Source organism: Cucurbita maxima, unplaced genomic scaffold (genome assembly GCF_002738345.1).
Source record: "Cucurbita maxima cultivar Rimu unplaced genomic scaffold, Cmax_1.0 Cma_Scf00020, whole genome shotgun sequence".
Lineage (NCBI taxonomy): Eukaryota > Viridiplantae > Streptophyta > Magnoliopsida > Cucurbitales > Cucurbitaceae > Cucurbita > Cucurbita maxima.
Window position 1 is genome coordinate 1,592,682 of NW_019272036.1, and position 20,560 is coordinate 1,613,241.

The 20,560-nt window shown below is 33.6% G+C and overlaps 3 protein-coding genes and 3 non-coding genes across 8 annotated transcripts; 4 read left to right on the forward strand and 2 right to left on the reverse strand.

Moving 5' to 3' along the window:
• Window positions 1-278: 278 nt before the first annotated feature.
• On the reverse strand, window positions 279-3,672 carry LOC111494497 (phosphatidylinositol 4-phosphate 5-kinase 9-like). The gene is made up of 3 exons (XM_023144438.1): window positions 2,319-3,672; window positions 889-1,153; window positions 279-791 (listed from the first exon to the last, which is right to left on the reverse strand). Exons 1-3 carry the CDS (start codon window positions 3,398-3,400, stop codon window positions 615-617), a joined length of 1,524 nt encoding a protein of 507 aa, XP_023000206.1. The 5' UTR covers window positions 3,401-3,672; the 3' UTR covers window positions 279-614.
• A 1,721-nt stretch (window positions 3,673-5,393) lies between these two features.
• Window positions 5,394-5,464, forward strand: TRNAG-GCC. The gene has a single exon. It is a non-coding gene; the product is annotated as a tRNA-Gly (tRNA).
• A 15-nt stretch (window positions 5,465-5,479) lies between these two features.
• On the forward strand, window positions 5,480-5,570 carry LOC111494902. The gene has a single exon (XR_002720257.1). It is a non-coding gene; the product is annotated as a small nucleolar RNA snoR114 (small nucleolar RNA).
• Window positions 5,571-6,566: 996 nt separating this feature from the next.
• TRNAG-GCC lies at window positions 6,567-6,637 on the forward strand. Its single transcript has one exon. It is a non-coding gene; the product is annotated as a tRNA-Gly (tRNA).
• Window positions 6,638-8,086: 1,449 nt separating this feature from the next.
• On the reverse strand, window positions 8,087-11,987 carry LOC111494266 (putative casein kinase II subunit beta-4). 3 transcript variants are annotated; one of them, XM_023144169.1, is made up of 5 exons: window positions 11,449-11,987; window positions 10,832-11,053; window positions 10,070-10,179; window positions 9,835-10,000; window positions 8,087-8,540 (listed from the first exon to the last, which is right to left on the reverse strand). In XM_023144169.1, exons 1-5 carry the CDS (start codon window positions 11,678-11,680, stop codon window positions 8,410-8,412), a joined length of 861 nt encoding a protein of 286 aa, XP_022999937.1. In that variant the 5' UTR covers window positions 11,681-11,987; the 3' UTR covers window positions 8,087-8,409. The 3 variants fall into 3 exon arrangements, with proteins under 3 accessions (XP_022999937.1, XP_022999938.1, XP_022999939.1); XM_023144170.1 differs by having other exon boundaries at window positions 10,832-11,050; window positions 11,449-11,986; XM_023144171.1 differs by having other exon boundaries at window positions 10,832-11,084; window positions 11,449-11,751.
• A 2,683-nt stretch (window positions 11,988-14,670) lies between these two features.
• On the forward strand, window positions 14,671-19,876 carry LOC111494265 (TBC1 domain family member 13-like). The gene is made up of 9 exons (XM_023144168.1): window positions 14,671-15,194; window positions 15,286-15,378; window positions 15,493-15,597; window positions 16,187-16,330; window positions 16,950-17,048; window positions 17,148-17,276; window positions 17,855-18,034; window positions 18,996-19,112; window positions 19,425-19,876. Exons 1-9 carry the CDS (start codon window positions 14,889-14,891, stop codon window positions 19,587-19,589), a joined length of 1,338 nt encoding a protein of 445 aa, XP_022999936.1. The 5' UTR covers window positions 14,671-14,888; the 3' UTR covers window positions 19,590-19,876.
• The last annotated feature ends 684 nt before the right edge of the window (window positions 19,877-20,560 follow it).

Genomic DNA, 20,560 nt, shown 5'->3' on the forward strand with positions numbered 1-20,560 from the left:
ACCGATGTGGGACTTTCATCATCCAACAAGATTTAAACACACTTATAAAAAAGGAAGATAAAATATGCTAGCAGTAAGCTTAGGCCGTTGCATATATATCGTCTTTACCGATTGAGTTATATTTAGATTGCCGCTACATCCATATGTCATGTATAAATTTGTAAGTCGTCCTTAACCCATTGAGTTAATTCAGGTAGGTGCAGTATCTATACCTCATATGTAAATTTATATACCTTTTAACTCGTTGAACTATACTCAAATTGAGTGATTCGTAAACAAAAACAAAAACGTGCATGAATTTCATTGCATCAAATACAACATGGCTTTGGGGATGAGACCATCATCCACTTCCAGCCACAAAATTTCATTCTCATCATCTTACCTCTTTACAAAAATGGAACAAAAGTGTAAAATTAGTTTTAACATATGCATATACTTTATCTCTCTCTCTCTCTCAATCCCTTTCCCCCCTCATTAGACAATGTTAATGCAGAGCCATCCTAGCTATTTCAGCTCATATGAACACACATGAGCTAAAGAAAAGAACCGAACAGGAATCAAACAAACCTTAGTGTACGAGGTGTTATTGACTGATGAACTGCTGCTGCAGACATTCAGACTTGAGTAGTATTGTCGTTGGTGTTCTTGGTCCGTTGCATTTGCTTTTGGACTGCTTTGATGGCTGCTACTCTAGCTGCGTTCGCTGCTCTATTCGCCGCTGCTACTGCCCTGTTCACCCTTTCGTCCACTTTCCCGACGCTGTAGGCTTTGTCAGCTGCTCGTCTTGCTTCCTGTACAAAGACCAATCAGAAAACCATCTCGAACTCTGAATGACACGAAAAGTACTCTGCAACCACAACGATTCGCGTAGGAACGAGGGATTTGTACCTGCACTACATTCAGTACTTTGGAATGGTAAACTGCGACAGGGGATACTGGATAAGTAGAGCTCTGAGTGCTCGGAATGTCGAGAACTCCGTTCTGCCAGTGACCGGATTGGGTTTCTCCGTTTCTATATGTATACATTCCAAGTCCTTGCCTTCTGCCTTCATGCCAAGCACCCTCATATCGGTGTCCATTATTAGCAAATTGGTAAACCCCAAATCCATGCATTTTGTCCGTAAAATATTCACCAGCATATGTGTCCCCGTTTCTAAATATCAATATGAACAGGTAGATCAGATAACATGTAGATTATATAAAAAGAAAACTGCTCCAGATTTACACATTTGCCTCGAAATATCGTATAGGACATGAAGCTCGTAAGCTCAAATTCCAATGAAGCACATGGAGGAACATTTTCTCCGTTCTTAGTCGAAGAACAATTGTCCTAAAATATCTCAGTATATCAAAAATGTTTCAATAATTGAACAATGCTAGAGCTTAAACAGTTTAACTATATCCAAATTCCCTATAGAGCTGTTTCACATCCTTATCAATTCAGTTGCCCGCTACCTCAAGGCTTATAGGTATAAAGCCTAAGTAAATTTATAATAACCCAAGTCCACAACTAACAAATATTGTTCTCTTTTAGTTTTTCCTTTCAATCTTCCCGAAGGTTTTTAAAACAGTGTGTTAGAGAGAGATTTCTACACCCTTAAAAAGAATACTTCGTTCCCCTCTCCAACCGATGTGATCTCACAACCCACCCCTCTCTCAGGGGCCCAACGTCATCGTTGGCACACCGCCTGATGTCCACCCCCTTTTGGGGCTTAGCATCCTTGCTAGCACACAGCCTGTATCTGGCTCTGATACTAACTATAACAACCCAAGCCCACCACCGTTAGCATACATTGTCCTCTTTGGACTTTCCCTTTCAGGTTTCCTCTCAAGATTTATAAAACGTGTCTACTAGGGAGAGGTTTTCACACCCTTACAAAACCCTTATAAAGAATGCTTCATTTCCCTCTACAACCAATGTGGGATCTCACACAATCAAACCAAGGTCCCTTCTTCTGTCTTTTTGCCCTTTCTTGGGTTGCCCTTTCTTGGGTTGGTTCCTCAGAGTACTTAACTTCATCTTAAAAATAACGAACATTCAAAGCCTAAATATAGCAGGGAACAAGGTGTTCTTGGTGAAAAGAAAGCCAAGACAATGCTCTTGGTCAGATGATAGGGGCTTCAATAATGGGAGATAACCTCCAAGATCCAAGATTCATAGAACTCATTCAAGTGATACCAACTATCTCATAGAACCCATTCAAATACTAATGCATAATTTGATGAACAGTTATGAAAGGCAACAGAAACTGGTAAAAACAGCAATGCATAATTTGGATGCCAAGTCCCAGAAACCTTCAAGCAAACATATTAACTACCTGAAATGGTAATGGCCAAGTCCATGTTTGAGACCCCATTTGAATTCCCCGACGAATCTGCTTCCATCGTCGCAGGTATGAACTCCACATCCATGGCTCTGCCCATTGGACCATTCTCCAGCATAAACGTCTCCAGTGTAAAACCTGTACATCCCGAAACCGTGCCGGAGGCCCTGCCGGTACTGCCCACGGTACCGGCTTCCTCTAGCCCATGTCTCAACTCCATATCCATCATACTTCCCATCAACCCAATCTCCTTCATATCTACCACTCATATAGTAGTAATAAACACCACTCCCTGAACACTTCCCCTTATGAAACTCGCCCTCATAAACGTCGCCATCGCTGTAGACCTGAACCCAACAACCTGAATTCAGCCTCTTCTCCGATTTTGATCGAGACCCAATTGACCACAAAACCGGGAGATGCGTTCTCGATGACGAAGACGACGAAATGAGCTTCACAGGGAAAGAACGGGCGAGAAACAAACGTATTGAAGGAAGGCGAGGAAGGGCGAGATTAAGAGAAAACAAAAGGGCAGCAGAGAAAGCAAAAGCCGAGAGGAAATCGAGGAAAAAAGAATGGGTTGGATGAGAAACTAAGAAATAGAAAAACGGAAGAGAAAACAAAAGAATCAACCGCAAATGGACGCGGAGACGACGAAGCTGCTTGAGCCGCCGGAGCAAACGGAAAACGGTACTCCGGACGGCCAAAGAGACAGAAAAGAAAGAGGGATTGACGGAATTGAATTGAGGGGCGGAAGGAAGACGATACAGAGAAGGGGATTTAGAGAGGGAAGAGTGATTATGAGTCAAGAGAGGTCTCTTATAAGGCGCAGTAGAAGAAGAAGACGACGGCGATGGCACAATCGGGTCATGATGAGCAGGAGTTTCGATCAAAATTTGAGGAGTGGTAAAAGAAAGAAAAGATCGCTGAGATTGATGATTATGAGAATGCGGCGGTGGATGTTTCTGATGAATTGAGATTGAAGATGGGAAAAACAGGGGAGGGGACGGATTGAAATCGGAAGAGACGCCGCTGCTTTCTTTTCCGATCTGAACTTCCGATTTCTTCTGATGCATTACATAAGAAATATACCGAATTGAAGAAGAAAACAAACAAGATTCGAAATGGAAACGAACAAAAAGAAAATCAAATTCTCCCCTGGTAAATTCTTTCAATCTTCAAACTTCAAATCGTTCTTCTTGTTCCTTGTTCTTGTGAGAAGCTAATGGTTTGGCGTTAAAATCTTCGAATTCAGCGGAGAAAACTCGATGAATGTGGTTCGAGAAAACTCGTTGAGTGAGGAACGGAGGAGAGAGAAGGAGCGGTGTGCGCGTAGAATTTATGGATTCCTAACCCCAAATAAGCAACTCTGCTAGGGAAATGGAACCACCTAAATTACCAAAATACCCCCCTCTTTGTACAAAATTACTTAAATACTTCTGTTTCTTTACGTTGTTTTTAGTTACTCCCACGGATATAATCAATGGAATCATCGTTAAATAACATTAATTTTATTTTTAAAAAAACTAATTGATATATTAATTTTAAATTTTAAATTTTAAATTTTAAATTTTAAATTTAAATTTTGGTAGGTCTGACTCAATTATTAATTTGAATAAATATAAATTTAAAATTTATGGATAAATAAACTCCTTTTAAATAATAATATATTTTTTTAAAATATGATAACAGAATTTCCATACTAAAATATTAAATTTTGTCGACAACTAATTTCAAATACGTATGCATATAACTTAAAAAACCATAATCATTATATAACAAAATTTAATATTCAATAACCACGTAATTTCACGTGATAAATATTAAATTCTTATATATTAAAACTTATAAAAAATAATTTGTTACATAAAAATTAAATTTTACTAAAATTGAAGTTTAAATATTAAATTTTGGTTTGGATAAAAGTATAGGGAAAATAATTATTTTTTTAACCTACTTTTTATTTATTTATTTTAATTTCTTATTTTTATATATTTATATTGACAACTTGGTGTCTCTCTTACCTATTTAATAATTAAGTATTTAATGTTCGTTATGTAGAATATTCCTTAGGGTGTTATTAAATAATCATCATTTTTTTCTTTTTAAATAATATTTACATATGTTTTAATTATTATATATTTATAATTTTAAATAGTTATGAAGGGTTAAACAAATTCCAACGGTTCAAAAAAACAGTCAACTATTACATTATGTTTTATGCTTTTTAAATTTTATTAATTTTTGGTTTAAAATTAAATGACTAAATTTATTGAATACGCCCGTTATAAAACAAAATTAAGTTAATTATTTAAAAAAATTATACTAATCTTAAATTTGAGGTAAAATCATGTTAGCGGAAACGACCCCTGAAGCTCCTAACAATTGTTTTGCCAAATAAAAAACCATGTACAGTCATATTAGGAAGCATTTCTAACTCACCGTGTTGTGGGATGGGAGAAAATTGTTAGGGTATGTGACAACTTTATTTAAATGGATGGCTTCGAGAAAAGTAGGGGACTCTCGGTTGAAGTTCACCTTCATCTCCTCTTAGCTTTCTCTGTTTTTCTAGGCGGGTTTTCATTTTAGTGAATTGTTATATACTAAAATATATAAATAAATTGTTACCAAACTAAAAAAAACAATACACTTATTTAAAAAAAAAAAAAAATCATTTTATTTATTTATTTATTATTATTGTTTTTTTTTTTTTTTTGTTAATTGTAATTTCTTATTTTAAATAGAGTTTTAATATATATTACCTTGATTAATAATTAAGTATTTGAGGTTGGTTATGTAGACTATTCCTTAGGGTGTTATTAAATAATCACCATATTTTTAATTTTCTTTTAAAAAATAGTCAATTATTATATTACTTTATTAAAAATTAATAATTTTTCGGGTTTAAAATTAAAAGGCTAAATAGATAGAATGCTTCCTAATATTTTAAAGAATTTTAAGAAAAACTAAAAGGATAATTCTTAATTCAAATTATTTACTACAAAATTCATAAGGTTAAAAGTGTTTTAATAATAAATATAAATTTAATCATGTCAAATAAAACACCAAGCACCAGTGGTCTAGTGGTAGAATAGTACCCTGCCACGGTACAGACCCGGGTTCGATTCCCGGCTGGTGCAATATAAGTAGTGGCTGAGCGATGAAGAATCCTAGCGTTGACTTGTGATCCGGGTCGATCACAACCGTCTGATCTTTCTGACGAAATTGTTAGCGCAATCAGAGCTCGCCTTTTTTTTATTTTTTTTTAATACACAAAAACGATTATTCCATTTTAACTTTTTTTTTTTTTTGTAAATTATTACTCTATTTCCATCTTCTAATCAGTTATATAATCTATTTAATTAATAATGGTTCGGAAATTAATTTATGGTTGTCATACAAATATTAACATTCTAACATTGTAGTACTACATATTTTTATGTCTCTGATTAATCGTTGTTCGTGGTTCTTATTCAACGTTGCTCACCTCTTTATGTTTTTTTTTTTTTTTTATGTTTAATTCTTGCGTGTGTCATTTGCAAATTGAAATGACTTGACTTTTTGCACACGTATTGGTCAAAGACGTCACCTAACATGTAATTTAAAATATACTAAAAGACACTTAAGTGAAATCATGTTCAGGTACCCCTTTTAAAAGGAAAGACATGAAACGTTTTAAATAGAGAAAAACATAAAAATGTCAAAGTTGCTTTATGATTGGCTTCTTCACCCTATTCGTTGCTCCCATAAATGGGTTAGGGAGTTTGGGGTTTACATAACTATTCAATAATTAATAGGTACAAACAAAAAAAAGTAGACACACAGACATTGATGATTTATCGTAGGGAGAGAATTAAAAGTGAAGGATTCAATGTTACGAAACAAAAAATGTTTGGTACTATAAGCTGACACTACGAGACAACCCCTTTTGAGAGGACGCAGTCTTGGGGACACAAGATCTTCCCATCTTTACAACTTTGACGAGTTCCACACATGATCTTAAGTAATAATGGTCTCATATTCTATATCCGAACCATAAATGACTTCATTATTATCATTTAGTCCAACCCAATGTCGGGGTCCATTGAAGTAAACACTATGCACCCCTTCCAAATGTAGGGCTCCATTGATAAGTTTTTTTAGACTTATTTGAAAGTTTATCTTTAAAACTTAGAGTTTGGGGGATTTGAGATAAAGTAAAAGTAGTTTAATAAAATAATAAATAAAAGAAAATGTCAACAAGCACCAGTGGTCTAGTGGTAGAATAGTACCCTGCCACGGTACAGACCCGGGTTCGATTCCCGGCTGGTGCATAAAGATTTATAGCAGTGATGAATATAGCGTTGAATGTGATCTGGGTCGATCACAGCCGTCTGATGAATTCTAATGGTTAAATAAACGCAATCAGAGCTTTCATTTTTTTTTTTTTTTTTGCTTTTATTTTAATACACAAAAGAATTATTTAGCCCTTTTTCGTCTTTTGTTATCAACATAAAAAAGAAAAAAAGAAAATTATTATTCCATTTCCAATTTCTAGTTGGTTATAATTATTTTTCGATCAAAATTGATTAATACTTTAATATTGTACATTATTCGTTCTCACCATCATTCATCTATATAGTTTGTAATTGTCGCTTAATTTATTTCAATCGCTATATACATTCCAATCTCTATAGACATTCATCTCATTATTATATTTTATACATACATCTCATTATTGTTCTTTGTCGTCGTTTCATTCACAACTGCCTGTACATTCACAATCGAGCTCCAATTCATAGTAATTAATCCATTCAATTTTCTGAACCATGTGCTCATTCTAGAATGCCTACCCAAAGTTTTTTTTTTTTTTTCCAAATCTTAAATTATATATTTGCCTCCAATGGGTCTTTTTAAAGCTGACACCTACTCAAAAGTCAAGCTATAGAGCAATCTGAGCTATAGAGCAATTAGATCAGATGACAATGGAATCGAGCTCCAATTCGAAAAGTTAATGCTCAAAGAGTCACCTAAAATAATCGTGTTTTCCTAACTACATTCCCGAAGATCCTCTTTTAATCAAATGCTTCACTAGAAAGCACTTACAATTTCTTTTTTACCTCTATCATACAAACTATTTGAACACTTTCAATAATACATTGTTTTTAACTAAATATTATCAGTTACTAAAAGTATTACTAGAAGTATATTTTAAAATAGCATTTAATTAAGCTTTGAAAACGTAATAAAAAGTGATTTTGACCAATTAAAAGCTACTTTTAAACATTTCAATAATCAAGCAAATAATACTGTTTCAGAAAGCATATAACCAATTCGCTTCTAAAGATGCTTAATATAATACATGTTTAATCAATCAAGTATTGTTTAATATCAATATCTTTTGTTCAGGAGGGGGGCGTGCGGGGGCGTGCGGGGTGAGTGCGCGGGGGTGTACGGGGGGAGAGTTTCATAATTATAATCCTCAAATGCCCCCAAAGAAATTGATATTTAACAATACTTGAGTAATTCAATCACATTATCTAACAATACCATGAATCAATCACATTTCAAAAACAAAAAACATAAGCAACTCATAACATAAACTCAAAATTTGAATGCAGAAGAACATCAGAAGCAAAAATTTCCTAAAATCATGAACCAAATCATACCCTAAACAGTCTACAACAAGTAAGAGATGAATTCTTATTACAACTACTCAGAGATGGTGGCAAGGGGGGCTTAAAACTAAGGTGTATCAAGGAAAAAGAATCAAGTACAAGGACTGGAAGGAATAACAGCAAGTAATTTGATTAACAACCCATAAAGAAGAAATAAACTTACAAACACTATTTATTTTCATGAAATGACAATAATAAGAAGAAAATAAGGCATGTTCTACTACTATGACAATTTTGCATTGCGAACATTTTTGTTTAATAATCATTTTAATACTTTCTGAACAACTGCTTTTACCTTGACCGTTGGAAGAACTATGAGTAAGCACATATCGGCAGCGTCGTTTATTAGAAGTATTGCACCGGGCAGCGCATTTGCATGGATGAATATTGAAGATCTCAACCCAAGATGATGATGCTCTCCAACTCAATCATGGTTTGTGAAGCTTGAAGCCAAAAACTCTGGGAACATAGCTCTGTGTTGCTTTTTGTGGCTTGAGGTGACCGTATGTCATCAAGAACAAGTGCGGGAATGTGGTTCCGAAATATGCTCCATCAATATCTTAGGCCAGGTGAAGGAAATCTTGAAGAACACAAGAAACTACATGTGTACATCAACAGTTCATCAACCATGCAATAAAAATTGCACGAATGGTTCATAAAAAGACGTTTAGCAAGAGCATTCAATAGCAAAGAGAAAAAAGGGAACTCAAGTCACCAAAATTTTCTGGAGAGCACCAACCATAATTTCAGGACCATTACCAAAATAGAGATGCCAAAGATTGAGTAACAAATCCATTCCCATCCCACTTTGAAAGCGAATGAATACCCAAAATGACAACTCTAACTTATCATCACATATCAGGGAAGGGGGTGACTTTGGAGAAAAATGTGCATTCTGGTGCAAGCAATTCTCTTCTTCTATCATTACTTTTGATAGGTACACTAATTATGTGATTATCCTAGAAGCACTTCATGTGTTTACAGAATTTCCAAGATCACTTTTGATTTTCTTGCTAAAGACACAGATAATAATAATAAGTGTTTTTATTTAGCTAAAGGCAAGGGTCACCAGCCGAAAGTCATTCCAGAACCCACCCTTGTTCTCTTAATATCGAGAAATGTAAGACTTAGTGAGAATCTGAGACTGGCTACAGATTTACCATAGCCCTCAACAAACAAAAGAAGAATGCAAATTGGCGTTGTTTATCTATTTATCACAAAGCATGTGTTTTCATGAGATTACAGAACCAAGCATGATCAAGCATCTTTCATGGATGAATCAATTGAGAATGTAGTGACCATAATCTTGCGGTAAGGGAGGACCTCCTTTGCAATGGTTCTCCAGTACTGCTTTGGAATTCTTAGAACTTACAGACAGCTAACTTCAACAAAGACAGATATTAACTAACTTTCTGCATATCATCGACAAATGATTATCAATGCATTGATGCATCTTGTTGAACTGCATTGACAGTTGATCACAACAATCTGTCATAATTGTGGCTCATTTGTTCTCAAAATACAAACTCAGTTTGTGATCACAAAAAAGAACCGCATGGAAAGAAATCACTGGAAGAATAGTGTAAACAAATATCATCTTCATTTGCAATAGGAAAGACATTAACATTACAAAAAAAATTATGAAAGTAAACATGCTCTTGACACAAATAAACCACAGCAAAAATCAATCACATAAAATAAAAAAATTAGGTCATGCTTCACTTTGAATTCAACAACAAAAGCATATAGACGTGCAGCAAAGAATCAAAATAATTATATATGAAAATAAAGTTACAAGAGGAAGGGAAAAACGAAGCAGAAGAACAAGACATGATAGATTATAAAAAGGATACTGCCTTGATATTTTGAACGAGGGTAATATATGTCTTCACACTTTGGGCAGTATATCTTTACTGTGCTTGAACGAGGAATATCTGACTGCCCAACTGGAAGGCATGGTTGTCCACAGCAGTACACTCTTGGGCACCTCCCAAAGTCATAGTTTTTAAACTTCTCTAGCTTTATTTTTCTAATTAGTTAAACATAGGGGAGAAATAAGTAGTTAAAGAAACATGTATAGGAAATTACCATTGCAGATATTCCTTTGCCAGTTAGGATGTATCTGACATGAATAAGACCATACAGCATCTCAGCAGCCGACTCAACTAATTCATTCTGTTCTTCAGTGAACATGTCACCTGCACAGGCCAGACACAGAAAATAGGCCAAAAACATCACATTAAAAACATGGACGAGCACGAAAGAACGAAGAAAGGAAGTATGAACTATGTAGTAGTATCGTTCTTCCAAAGCAGGAATGAGAAGTAAGAAGGGGCTGATTAAAGTGTGGAATTAAATACATATGTCCTTAAGCCCCTTTTTACAGTATAAACAGTGCACACTAAAATTTTCTCACTGCAAGGCACATGTTAATTTTCACTACTGAAATAAGCGGGAAACATAACGAAAAGAGTAAAACTTTCACTAACATTCCAAAATCAATCAGTTAGTAAAAGATATGCTCATAAAAAAACTCTATAACTTTCTAACAATGGAGGATTGTGATATCTTCCAACCATCTTATTCATGGAAAACTCAACCAAAGCTACCTATCATATTCAAAATTCTTAGAACTCAAAAGGCACAATTGTACAACCTAGAATAGATTCGAACGCAAACAACATTCTTATGAAATGCTATTATAGCGCAGCAGCAAATTCACACACAAAATTGAACTTCCAATGATATTATAGAATTCAAAAAGCTTATGGGAGCAAGCTTTATACATTCATTGAAACACACACAAAAAAAAAAAAAAAAAAAATTAAGCGCGGGACATGATAGTCTCACCATGAGAAGATTCAACATCCAAAATAAGATCAAGTGCATAGTCGTAGTACGGAACTTGACTGCTCAAGCCACAAAGATTGAAATCATCTTGTATGTACTCGTCATCAACTTCACAAAAGAATTCATTTCCCCTCAAATTGCAAAACCAAGAAATCCATGATGTATCATCTCCGTCTGAGCCACTGACATCTGACTCTTCGCTGTCTGTTTCAGATTCCTCTGCTATGATCGGAAACTTGTTAGATACAACAAACTCTACAAGAAATAAAAAGGTGACGAAGAAGAAGATAAACAATCGCAATTAAGATCTCCCGACAAAATAATGTTGCCATAAAAGCCAAGCACCACTCTATCATAGGATAACACTCTAATAACAAAAGTAAAAAATAAGAACGTTCATTACGCAAAAATGCATTTCCAGTTCAGTTCATTTTTATGTACAGTTTTCAAAACGCGAAACGGAGACATCGAATGATCCAGATCCTCTTTATAAGCAAAAAAAAAAAAAAAAAAAAAAAAAAAAAAAAAAAAAAAAAAAAAAAAAAAAAAAAAAAAAAAAAAAAAAAAAAAAAAAAAAAAAAAACTCGAAACTGAGGAGGAACAAAACCAACACTAACCATCGGAGCATTTATTCTTGGGTAGAGGCACGGAACGATGATCGAGCTGTGATTTACCAGTCGAAGTGGAGGGTACAGAGAGCCTCTCCTTCTCCTTACTATGAAGACCTCTAGAAGTAGACGGAGAAGTCTTCTCCAGATGCTTATCGAGAGCATCGTTGATGCGCTTCCGATCGATCTCCGATTTCGACGAACCACCAATCCCCCCTCCGCCTCCTCGATCCCTATACATATCTTCAACGAATCACAGCTCGTAAATTCAAATTCAAATTCAAATTCAACCAACTGATGGAGGGACCCCACCCTCCCAAGAAGAAAGGGAGAATTAGGGGTTTTCAGGAAGGAAAATCAGATGATTTCATATGCATAAGCGAGCAGCAAAGTGAAAAATGGAGGAAAAGGAGGGAAGAACAGTAGGGTTTGATGAAGAAAAATGGGAGGAGAGGTTTCTAGGGTTTGAAGAAGTGGAAGAGACCAGTGCTCTTTCGCTTCTCTTTCTCTCTCTAAAAGGAAACGAAAAACAAAGAGCTTAGTAAAGGATTGCTCAGACGGAAAGTTAATTGTATTATTGATTTTTTTTAATTCAAAAAATATAATATTATTATTTCAATTTTTTTTTTAATTTTAAAATGACCGAGGAATAAAGTTTTAATTTAAATATTTCTTTTTAAAAAATTAGGTCACAAGTTTGGTCGGTAGTGTTGTATTTATCCAGATTTAAATTATTTATTCTTTAAAATAAATCATACATATTCACAAACATTAGGATCATTTTACTATTTATTTCATCTCGATAAAATCATTTATATCATTTATTTTTATATAAATAATTCTTTTATAAATGATGTCTCATATTTATAATTCTTTTAAAATTCTAAGGATATAATTGTAATTTTCACTTTGTTTAAAAATATCCTAAATTTTAAAAGATTTTAATAATACTTTTAAACAAATATTTAAAATACTTCACAACTTTCAAAAATAAAAATTTAAAAATATATTTATGACTACTTTTGGATTAAAAATTTTTAATACTTTGTTTAAAAAAATATAGTATAATACTTTCATCATTTAAACCTTTTTAAAATTATAATTATTTTTATCATCTTTAAACTTCATTAACTTTTTAAAATAATATTTAAAAGAATTCTTATGGAAGCAGGAAAGGCTAAGATCAAGCTACTATGTAAACAACGAATCAGCGTCAACGATCCTCCACCTTCTTCCCTCCTCGAAAGCCTCTCGGAAATCAAAAGCATTAGAGCTCTTCCTTCACAGGCAGAGAACAAAGAAGACGATTCGATTATGCACGGAGGTTGGATATCGAATCTCTTCCCGCATTTGGAGCTGTGACTGAATCGATACGGTAATCGAGCAAAATCGATTTCGCATTTTGAACTTTCACTCAGTTTTTTCGAATTCATTGGTTAGGGCTTAGTTGATGATTGATTGATTGATTGATTGATGAATTTGGAGATTTTAGGGCGAACTTGGTGCATTCGAGCGGGACGATTTGATTATGCACGGTTGGATATCGAATCTCTTCCTGCATTTGGAGCTGTAGCGGAATCAATACGGTAATCGAGCGAAATCTATTTCGCATTTCGAATTTCGATTCAGTTTTTTCGAGTTCATTGGTTAGGGCTTCGGGACGATTCAAATTCTGTCCATTTCGGAGATCGAAACGGCAAAGGAACTTAGTCAAGGATCGTGGGCCGTTCTTGGGCCTGAGCATTTTGGGCTTAAGTGGCCCAATTATGCTTCACCGAAGCAAAGATCATTGCTCCTCAACTCTCAACTCTACCTAAGGTAAAATATTAATTATGTTTAACAAATATTTTTAAAATTTATTTTTTTTTATTAAAATAATATTGTTAGTATGAGTAATATCTTTATAAAAAAAAAAAAAAATAGCATTAACAACTTTTACCTCTATTAAAAAAATCGTCTATTTCCGTGTCTTCAAACTTTTTAATATTACTTTTTTGAATATTTCAGGATTATTCTATAAATGTATTTAAAAAATGTTTGAAGTGAATTTTTAATTTTTTTAATAAAAAATGAGAAATAATTTTATAATATGAAATGCTATAATTATTAAAGCTTTTATTTAAAAAATTATACTGAAAACATTAAAAAGATGGTAAAACGTTTTCATAATTCCCTCCACGTTAGACCGATTAATTATTTTTCTCTTTCATTCTTTTTTTCTGCTTTACAACTATTAGCCAGATAAATAAATAAATAATTATTTAGATTTTTTCCAACCTTTTATAATATATCAATAAATTAACAAAGAAAATTAATAGAGATATTAATAAGACATAATTGCACTGTTCTTGCTTCACCCTGCCTTTGCTTTGGAGAAATGTAATTATTGGACTCATAATAGACTAAAAGTCTTCAATTTATTTATTAAAATTAATATACATTTTTATGTTAAATTATAAAATTTGTCCCCCTCCTTTCGGATTCTAAATGGGTCTGATCTATATATGATTTGATAAAATTCTCATATTTATGACGTTTTATTAGACTATATACACGAAATTCTATTTTTTATTCAAATTATAGGGATAAAAGTTGTAAATTAACGCATTTTTTTTTAAAAATATGCGTTTTTATTTATTTAATTTTTAAAATTTTAAAAAACTTCAAATATATCTTTTGGATTTTGAATTATGCTTTATGGGAAGAAATTTTATTTAACAAAATTTAGAGATAATATGACAATATTTCACAAATAAAAATGAAGATATATAGGGACATATTTTTAAGGGATTTTAAAAGGGTTAAAATACTTTTATAAAATTAAAATTATTTGGAATATGCCTTTTATAATTTTGAATAATTGGGGATGTATTTTAAAATAATATTAAAAATTTTACTATTTAAAAAATAAATTAATGTTTAATTTCATAAAATTAATTTTAGATAATTAAAAATGTATTTTTTTTGTAGTGATTTTAAATATGATAAAGTGCTTTTAATATAACCTTCTTTAAAAAAAAAATTAAAATGGTTTGGAAAAAGTATATTAAATTATCTTTAAAAAATAAAATTAAAAAATAAAATTTTTAAGGAAAGAAATTGAAATTTACAGTTCCATTAAATCCAGTTGTGATAAGTTCCATACTTTTCGCATTAAAACGTGGCGTTTTGTTATTTGACGGTCACGGAACTTCCTGTAGGCCTCGGTGACTAAAGCGTTTCCAACCTTCTCCCACTTTCGTCCACAGAGTGTCCCCCTTTCAGAGAGGCAACGGCAAACTCGAGGAGAAAATGTTTACGAATAATTAAATCGGAAAAGGGAAAGAATGGAGGAAACTGAGATCGGAACCCTAGCAATCGAAGCGAGAGGTTGAGAACAATAGCAATCGCTCAGTTTCATCTCAATTTGTTGCAGTAATTTTGTTTTGAATTCGTTCGCAACATCAAAAATGGTGAAGAAACGTGTGCCGGATTGGCTGAATAGCTCTCTCTGGTCCTCCACTCCTTCCGTTGACGACGATCGCCTCCACCGCTACAATTCTGAGCCGGCCGCCACCACGTCGTCGCCGGAACCTTTTGTCGAACCTCCGGTTCCGAATCCTCCTCCGTCTGTGAGCACCGCCATTAGAACCGAGTCTCCCAAGTCTGATACTAGAGAATCCAGGGCTAATAACAATGTCAGCAACGACGATAATGGCACTCCCTCAGGTCCTTCTGCCGAGGACGTATCTCGCCAGGCGCAGCTTCTTGTTGAGGTCTGCCTTTTCGTTCGATGATCTGCATGTTTTGTATTGTTTATTTTTATTATTCCTTTTAGTTGTTGATTGTTTCATCTTTTCGAAGCAGTTGTCGAAGAAGGTCATAAATCTGCGTGAACTGCGTAAAATTGCGTCTCAGGGCATACCGGATGGTGCAGGAATTCGTTCAACCGTCTGGAAGGCATGTATTTTGTAGTTTTTCTTGTGCGTCAAAATTATCTGTTGAAGCAAATTTAGCTAGATTTGTCGTGAAGAGTCCAAAATAAATTATGAATGGTTCTTTGATTGATCACAGCTCCTATTGGGTTATCTGCCACTAGATCGTGGATTCTGGCCTTCTGAGTTAGCTAAAAAGAGGTCTCAATACAAGCATTTTAAAGAAGAGCTTTTGATGAATCCTGTAAGTCATATTGTGGAACTTTCACCCTCCATTTCGCTCTCTAACATTTTGTAGAAAGATTCATCTTATTGTCTGTGGCTTAGCCGCTCCTCTATTGTCCTTTCCATTTTACAGTACACCCGGCAAGGTGTAAAATATATCTAATGGAGCTGATAGCTTTTAGTTTTGTGAACTGAAAATTCTTGTTTACAAATTGGAAATTAATATGAGAGAATTGCAAACATTTTTCTTCTTTCCCATTTTCCCAGATAGCATTTTTTCTTGCCGAAAATTGGATTTTTTAAGACAATGAAGTATTTTGTGGACCTCTTCTCCATTTGTTTACTTTATTATGGATAGTCACCAATTTAGAAAGTAGTTTCATTCTATATATTAGCATACAACATGATAGTATATCTCTATCCCTTCTATGCAATAATTTTAATAGAGACAATATCAGTTGTTTTATACCTAATCCTATCAATATCGGTATATTATTCTCTATATTTGTTCCCATATAGTAAACAAAGTAAAAGAGGATACGCTGCAATTTGTATTACCTATTTGTATGTACGAACATGGTTTTCTTAATGTTTTTGTGGCTAGTCAGTCAGAAATTTCCAGGAGGTTGGAGAAGACCAAAAGCTACGAGCATGATGAAACAAACAAAGGTCCGCTCTCAAGGTCAGAAATAAGTCAAGAGGAGCATCCTTTAAGTCTTGGGAAAACCAGCATCTGGAACCAGTACTTCCAGGTATCCTTTATTACTAAACTCGTGTATAAAATGTTTATCCCCTGATCTAATCTTATGAAATCTGTTATAATAAATATACCCACAGAAAAAGTATTATATAAAAATTATTGGGCCACTCTTTATTGAACTCTTAATCTAAATAATTCTGTGAACTTTAATTATTTGTTAAACCGAATCCTTTAACTCAGGATGAAGTTTTCATTGAACAGTATGATGAACTTTGGACTAAAGTAGTTATGTTGATTTCAACCCTAAATTAAAGAATTAAACATTTTTTATACTTTATGAATTCTTAGGAGGATGGAATGACGTTTGCTGATTTTAGAATAACCATGCCATTCATAAATTCTTAATTTTCTAGTTGAACTTGAACATTTCAGTTATGTGATCATCCTCTATGAGTTCTCTTCTAGGGATTGCTTGATGAGAAATAGTCAACCGTTTATGGAACTGGATTTTGTCCTTACTAGATTTTTTATATTTACTTTAACAGTGGATCAGTCATATCCCGTCTCTGTGTTTCATGTCTTTTCTGTTTGCACTGTTTTACAGTTATATAACGGTATGATCATGTGCTATAACATCATTCTAGTCATCTTATTTATCACCTACCTGATAGGACTCTGAGATTATAGAACAGATTGACCGGGATGTGAAGCGTACTCATCCAGATATGCACTTCTTCTCTGGGGACTCATCACTTGCAAAATCTAACCAGGTTAGTCTTTAATTATTGCATAAATAATTGACATGGGTAATATGAGCTTTATAGAGGTTTGGACGTTTGTCTTATGCTAATAATATTTTGTACTTTCAGGAGGCTCTGAGAAACATCTTAATTGTGTTTGCGAAGTTGAATCCAGGAATTAGATATGTTCAAGGGATGAATGAACTTTTAGCTCCTCTATTCTATGTATTTAGAAGTGATCCAGATGAGGATAATGTGGTAATTTTTCTTTACATCTCCCATCCCCCTGATGGTTATTTGGATATAGGTCATGCTAGCTCTGTATTGTTGCAAAAAAGCACCTAAATTAGTTGGTCGTTTTTCCTAATGCCTATATGGACACATTTTGATAAAATGAAAGTTTGGTTTGGTAGAGTTAAATGGATTGTTCATTAGTTCATTTCAATTGTGAATACCTTTAGTGGATGATATTTTATCGAGTAACCAGTACCTCTCCTTTGTCATCATTTGCATGTATCACAGAAAACAGGCATTTAGAGAAAACGTTCTTTCTTTAAATGGGTTTTTTTTTTCCCCTTAATGATCATGTGTTGTCTGGTTATCAGAAGTAAAATGAGATCTTTTTTGAAAGATAAAGAAGATTCAATTCGGTTTCACCACGAAGTTCTTTTCCCAGCCCAAATTATTGTTCCTTGTAATATGCACATTTTCTGCGTCAACTATGAAGATGTGAAAAGCAAAATTTGTGCAGTTTATATTATGAACAAATCTATTTCTGACCATCCAAACTTTTTGTTACGTTTTTTCATAATTGACCTTTACTGTTAAATTTTCAGGCATCTGCTGAAGCAGACACGTTCTTTTGTTTTGTTGAGTTGTTGAGTGGATTTAGGGATCATTTCTGCCAGCAATTGGATAATAGTGTTGTGGGAATCCGCTCCACAATCTCAAAGTTATCTGAACTTCTGAAGGAGCATGATGAAGAGCTCTGGCGTCACCTTGAGATAACAACCAAAGTAGGGTTTAATTTTATTTAAGTGCTTAGCTCTTTTGATGATTAGTCCTATAGATCTCCTCCATGTTCCATCTTTTGATGTATGGCAGCCACTCTTAAAGCACGCCTGCTTTCTCAGATTACTATTCAGCAATGATTTGAAATGATAAAACTTAAAGCACTGAGGTTTTCATAATAATTTTGAAATTGTGAAGGCAAAGTTTTCTGATCAGTCTCTTCAGCTTTGAAATATTCTTTGGTTCTTGATTGTGGATCATTAGAGTCCTTATATTTCTCTTTTAAAAGAACAATAGTTCTTATGGCCATTCACTCATTTTCTCTTTACTGTTCCGAATATTTACCACTACCTCTTTTAAATTCTTTTATTACTTCATTGGAGACTGTTTCCTCTCAAAAGAAAATAATGTTGTGGTCTCTACATTTTCTATGTGAACCACATCTTTTGAACATTTTGATTGAAAAGATTTCTTGTGTCTGCTAAGACATTAGCCTCAGAGTGATCTGTGCAAATCTTCTAAAATCTTTGAAGAAATAATATCAACATAGAAGCCTACGTGCTGAAGCAAACCGACTCCTCATATTGCCCAATTTTTGCCTATTTATACTTGTGTATTTGTTTTTGAAGGTAGGATGAGAACAGAAGATCTATTTTTTCCTACATAATAATCTTTTACACTTGTAAGTTTTTGTTTTTAAGAATATTATGTCTGAGTACGGTGGAGGATGAGGCTTGAACTTATGACCCTAACCGTTTGAGTTAGGCTTCGGTTTGGCACAAATTTCTCATACTTGCTTTATATGAGTTTAACCTATAATTTAAGCTCATTTTATCTTGCACAACTATTTTTTGTAGATTCTAGTTTTCATATCTTAATATCTACATATGTTATGAAATGAAGTTTGTTATTTGTTTCTCAACAACATATTTATTTGTTGTATTTTTCTGTTTTGTTGAATGACAGGTAAACCCCCAGTTTTATGCATTTAGGTGGATCACTCTCCTCTTGACCCAAGAGTTCAATTTTGCAGACAGCCTCCACATTTGGGATACAATTTTGAGTGATCCTGAGGGTCCTTTGGTAAGTTTTTTTTTTTCTTTCAGATTCAAGTTACCTTCGGAGAGCTATTTGTATTAGATGAGCTTCATTCTGTTTTTGTGTTTCTTTTTGGTAGTCATCAGAAATTTAGGCATTTCTAACAATGCTTGTGCATATATAATACAAGAGAGGTTGCACATGATAACAACATGCTCTTTAAATGCACGAGCATTTTGCGAAAACGTGTTCATTTTCTTGTTGCATTACTCGGTGAATCTGTATGCATTTGTAGTTGTGGGGGACTAGGGCATATGAAACGAAAATCAAGCTAGACCTGAATCAATCAATTTGCAGGAAACACTTCTCCGAATATGCTGCTCGATGTTGATTCTCATTAGAAGACGCCTACTTGCAGGCGATTTTACAGCAAATCTCAAACTGCTCCAACACTACCCCCCAGCAAACATCAGTCATTTGCTCTACGTCGCAAACAAGTTGCGTAAACAACCGTCAATCTGATCTCCTTTTCTACACCTAGTGCATTGATTTCCTGTTTGATTCTTCCTTTCTCTAAAATGTTCTAGTTGGTTCAATTAATGGATGTAAATGCTGGTTGAGAGAATGACTTATAGGGGCAGGATATAAAAAGATTGTTCTTTAGGTGCTGACTTGTAGTTTGTGTTTACAGGACAATTGTGTATCTTTTTCTGAGAGATTAGTGATTGATATCTAGAAACAAGTTCCGATCCTTATGTAGTTGTACAATTTTGGCTCATTGTTTATTTCAATGTCCTTGGTTGAACTTCTCTTCGGGTTTTGTTTACTTTCGTTCTTTCTTTCTTTCTTTCTTTCTTTCTTTGGCATCCATGATTTTCTTTGTTAGAGGTATTCTAGAAATGTTTGTGATTGAGCAAATAGGCTCAACTTTGTTGTCACCACCAGTGGTGGAAAATTCAATTCAAAGTTGAAAGATTTTTCACTATTATTGATTGATATTTATGACATGACTGGTGAAACAATCTTGTTCTCAGAGAAATAATAAATAAATGGAGTTTTGTATGACTTTCAAATTTTATTTGTGATTCTATTAATGTTCTAAGTATATTACGAAATGATGAAAAATGTTGGGAAATAAAAAATCCTGATTTTTGAAAAGATGTACATTATGATCTTTCATTTAGAGAACAATATTTTAAAATAATTTTCCAAATTATTATTGGAATCTTTTCATACAAAAAATAAATAGGATCATTTCCCTTGTCATTCTTCAGTGCACATTTGGGGGCTATTTATTATCAAACCATGACATTATAGAAAACTAAATTAACAATTTAACAAAAATAATATAGAAGAAACAAATTAAATCTAAAATTTTAAAAAGAAGAAAAGAGGATGGATGGGTAAAACAAAGTTGAATAAAAAATTCACGAGAATTTTAAGAAAGCTAATGGCTTTTGAAAATCAAAGTAACTGGAAACTTACTTTTATAT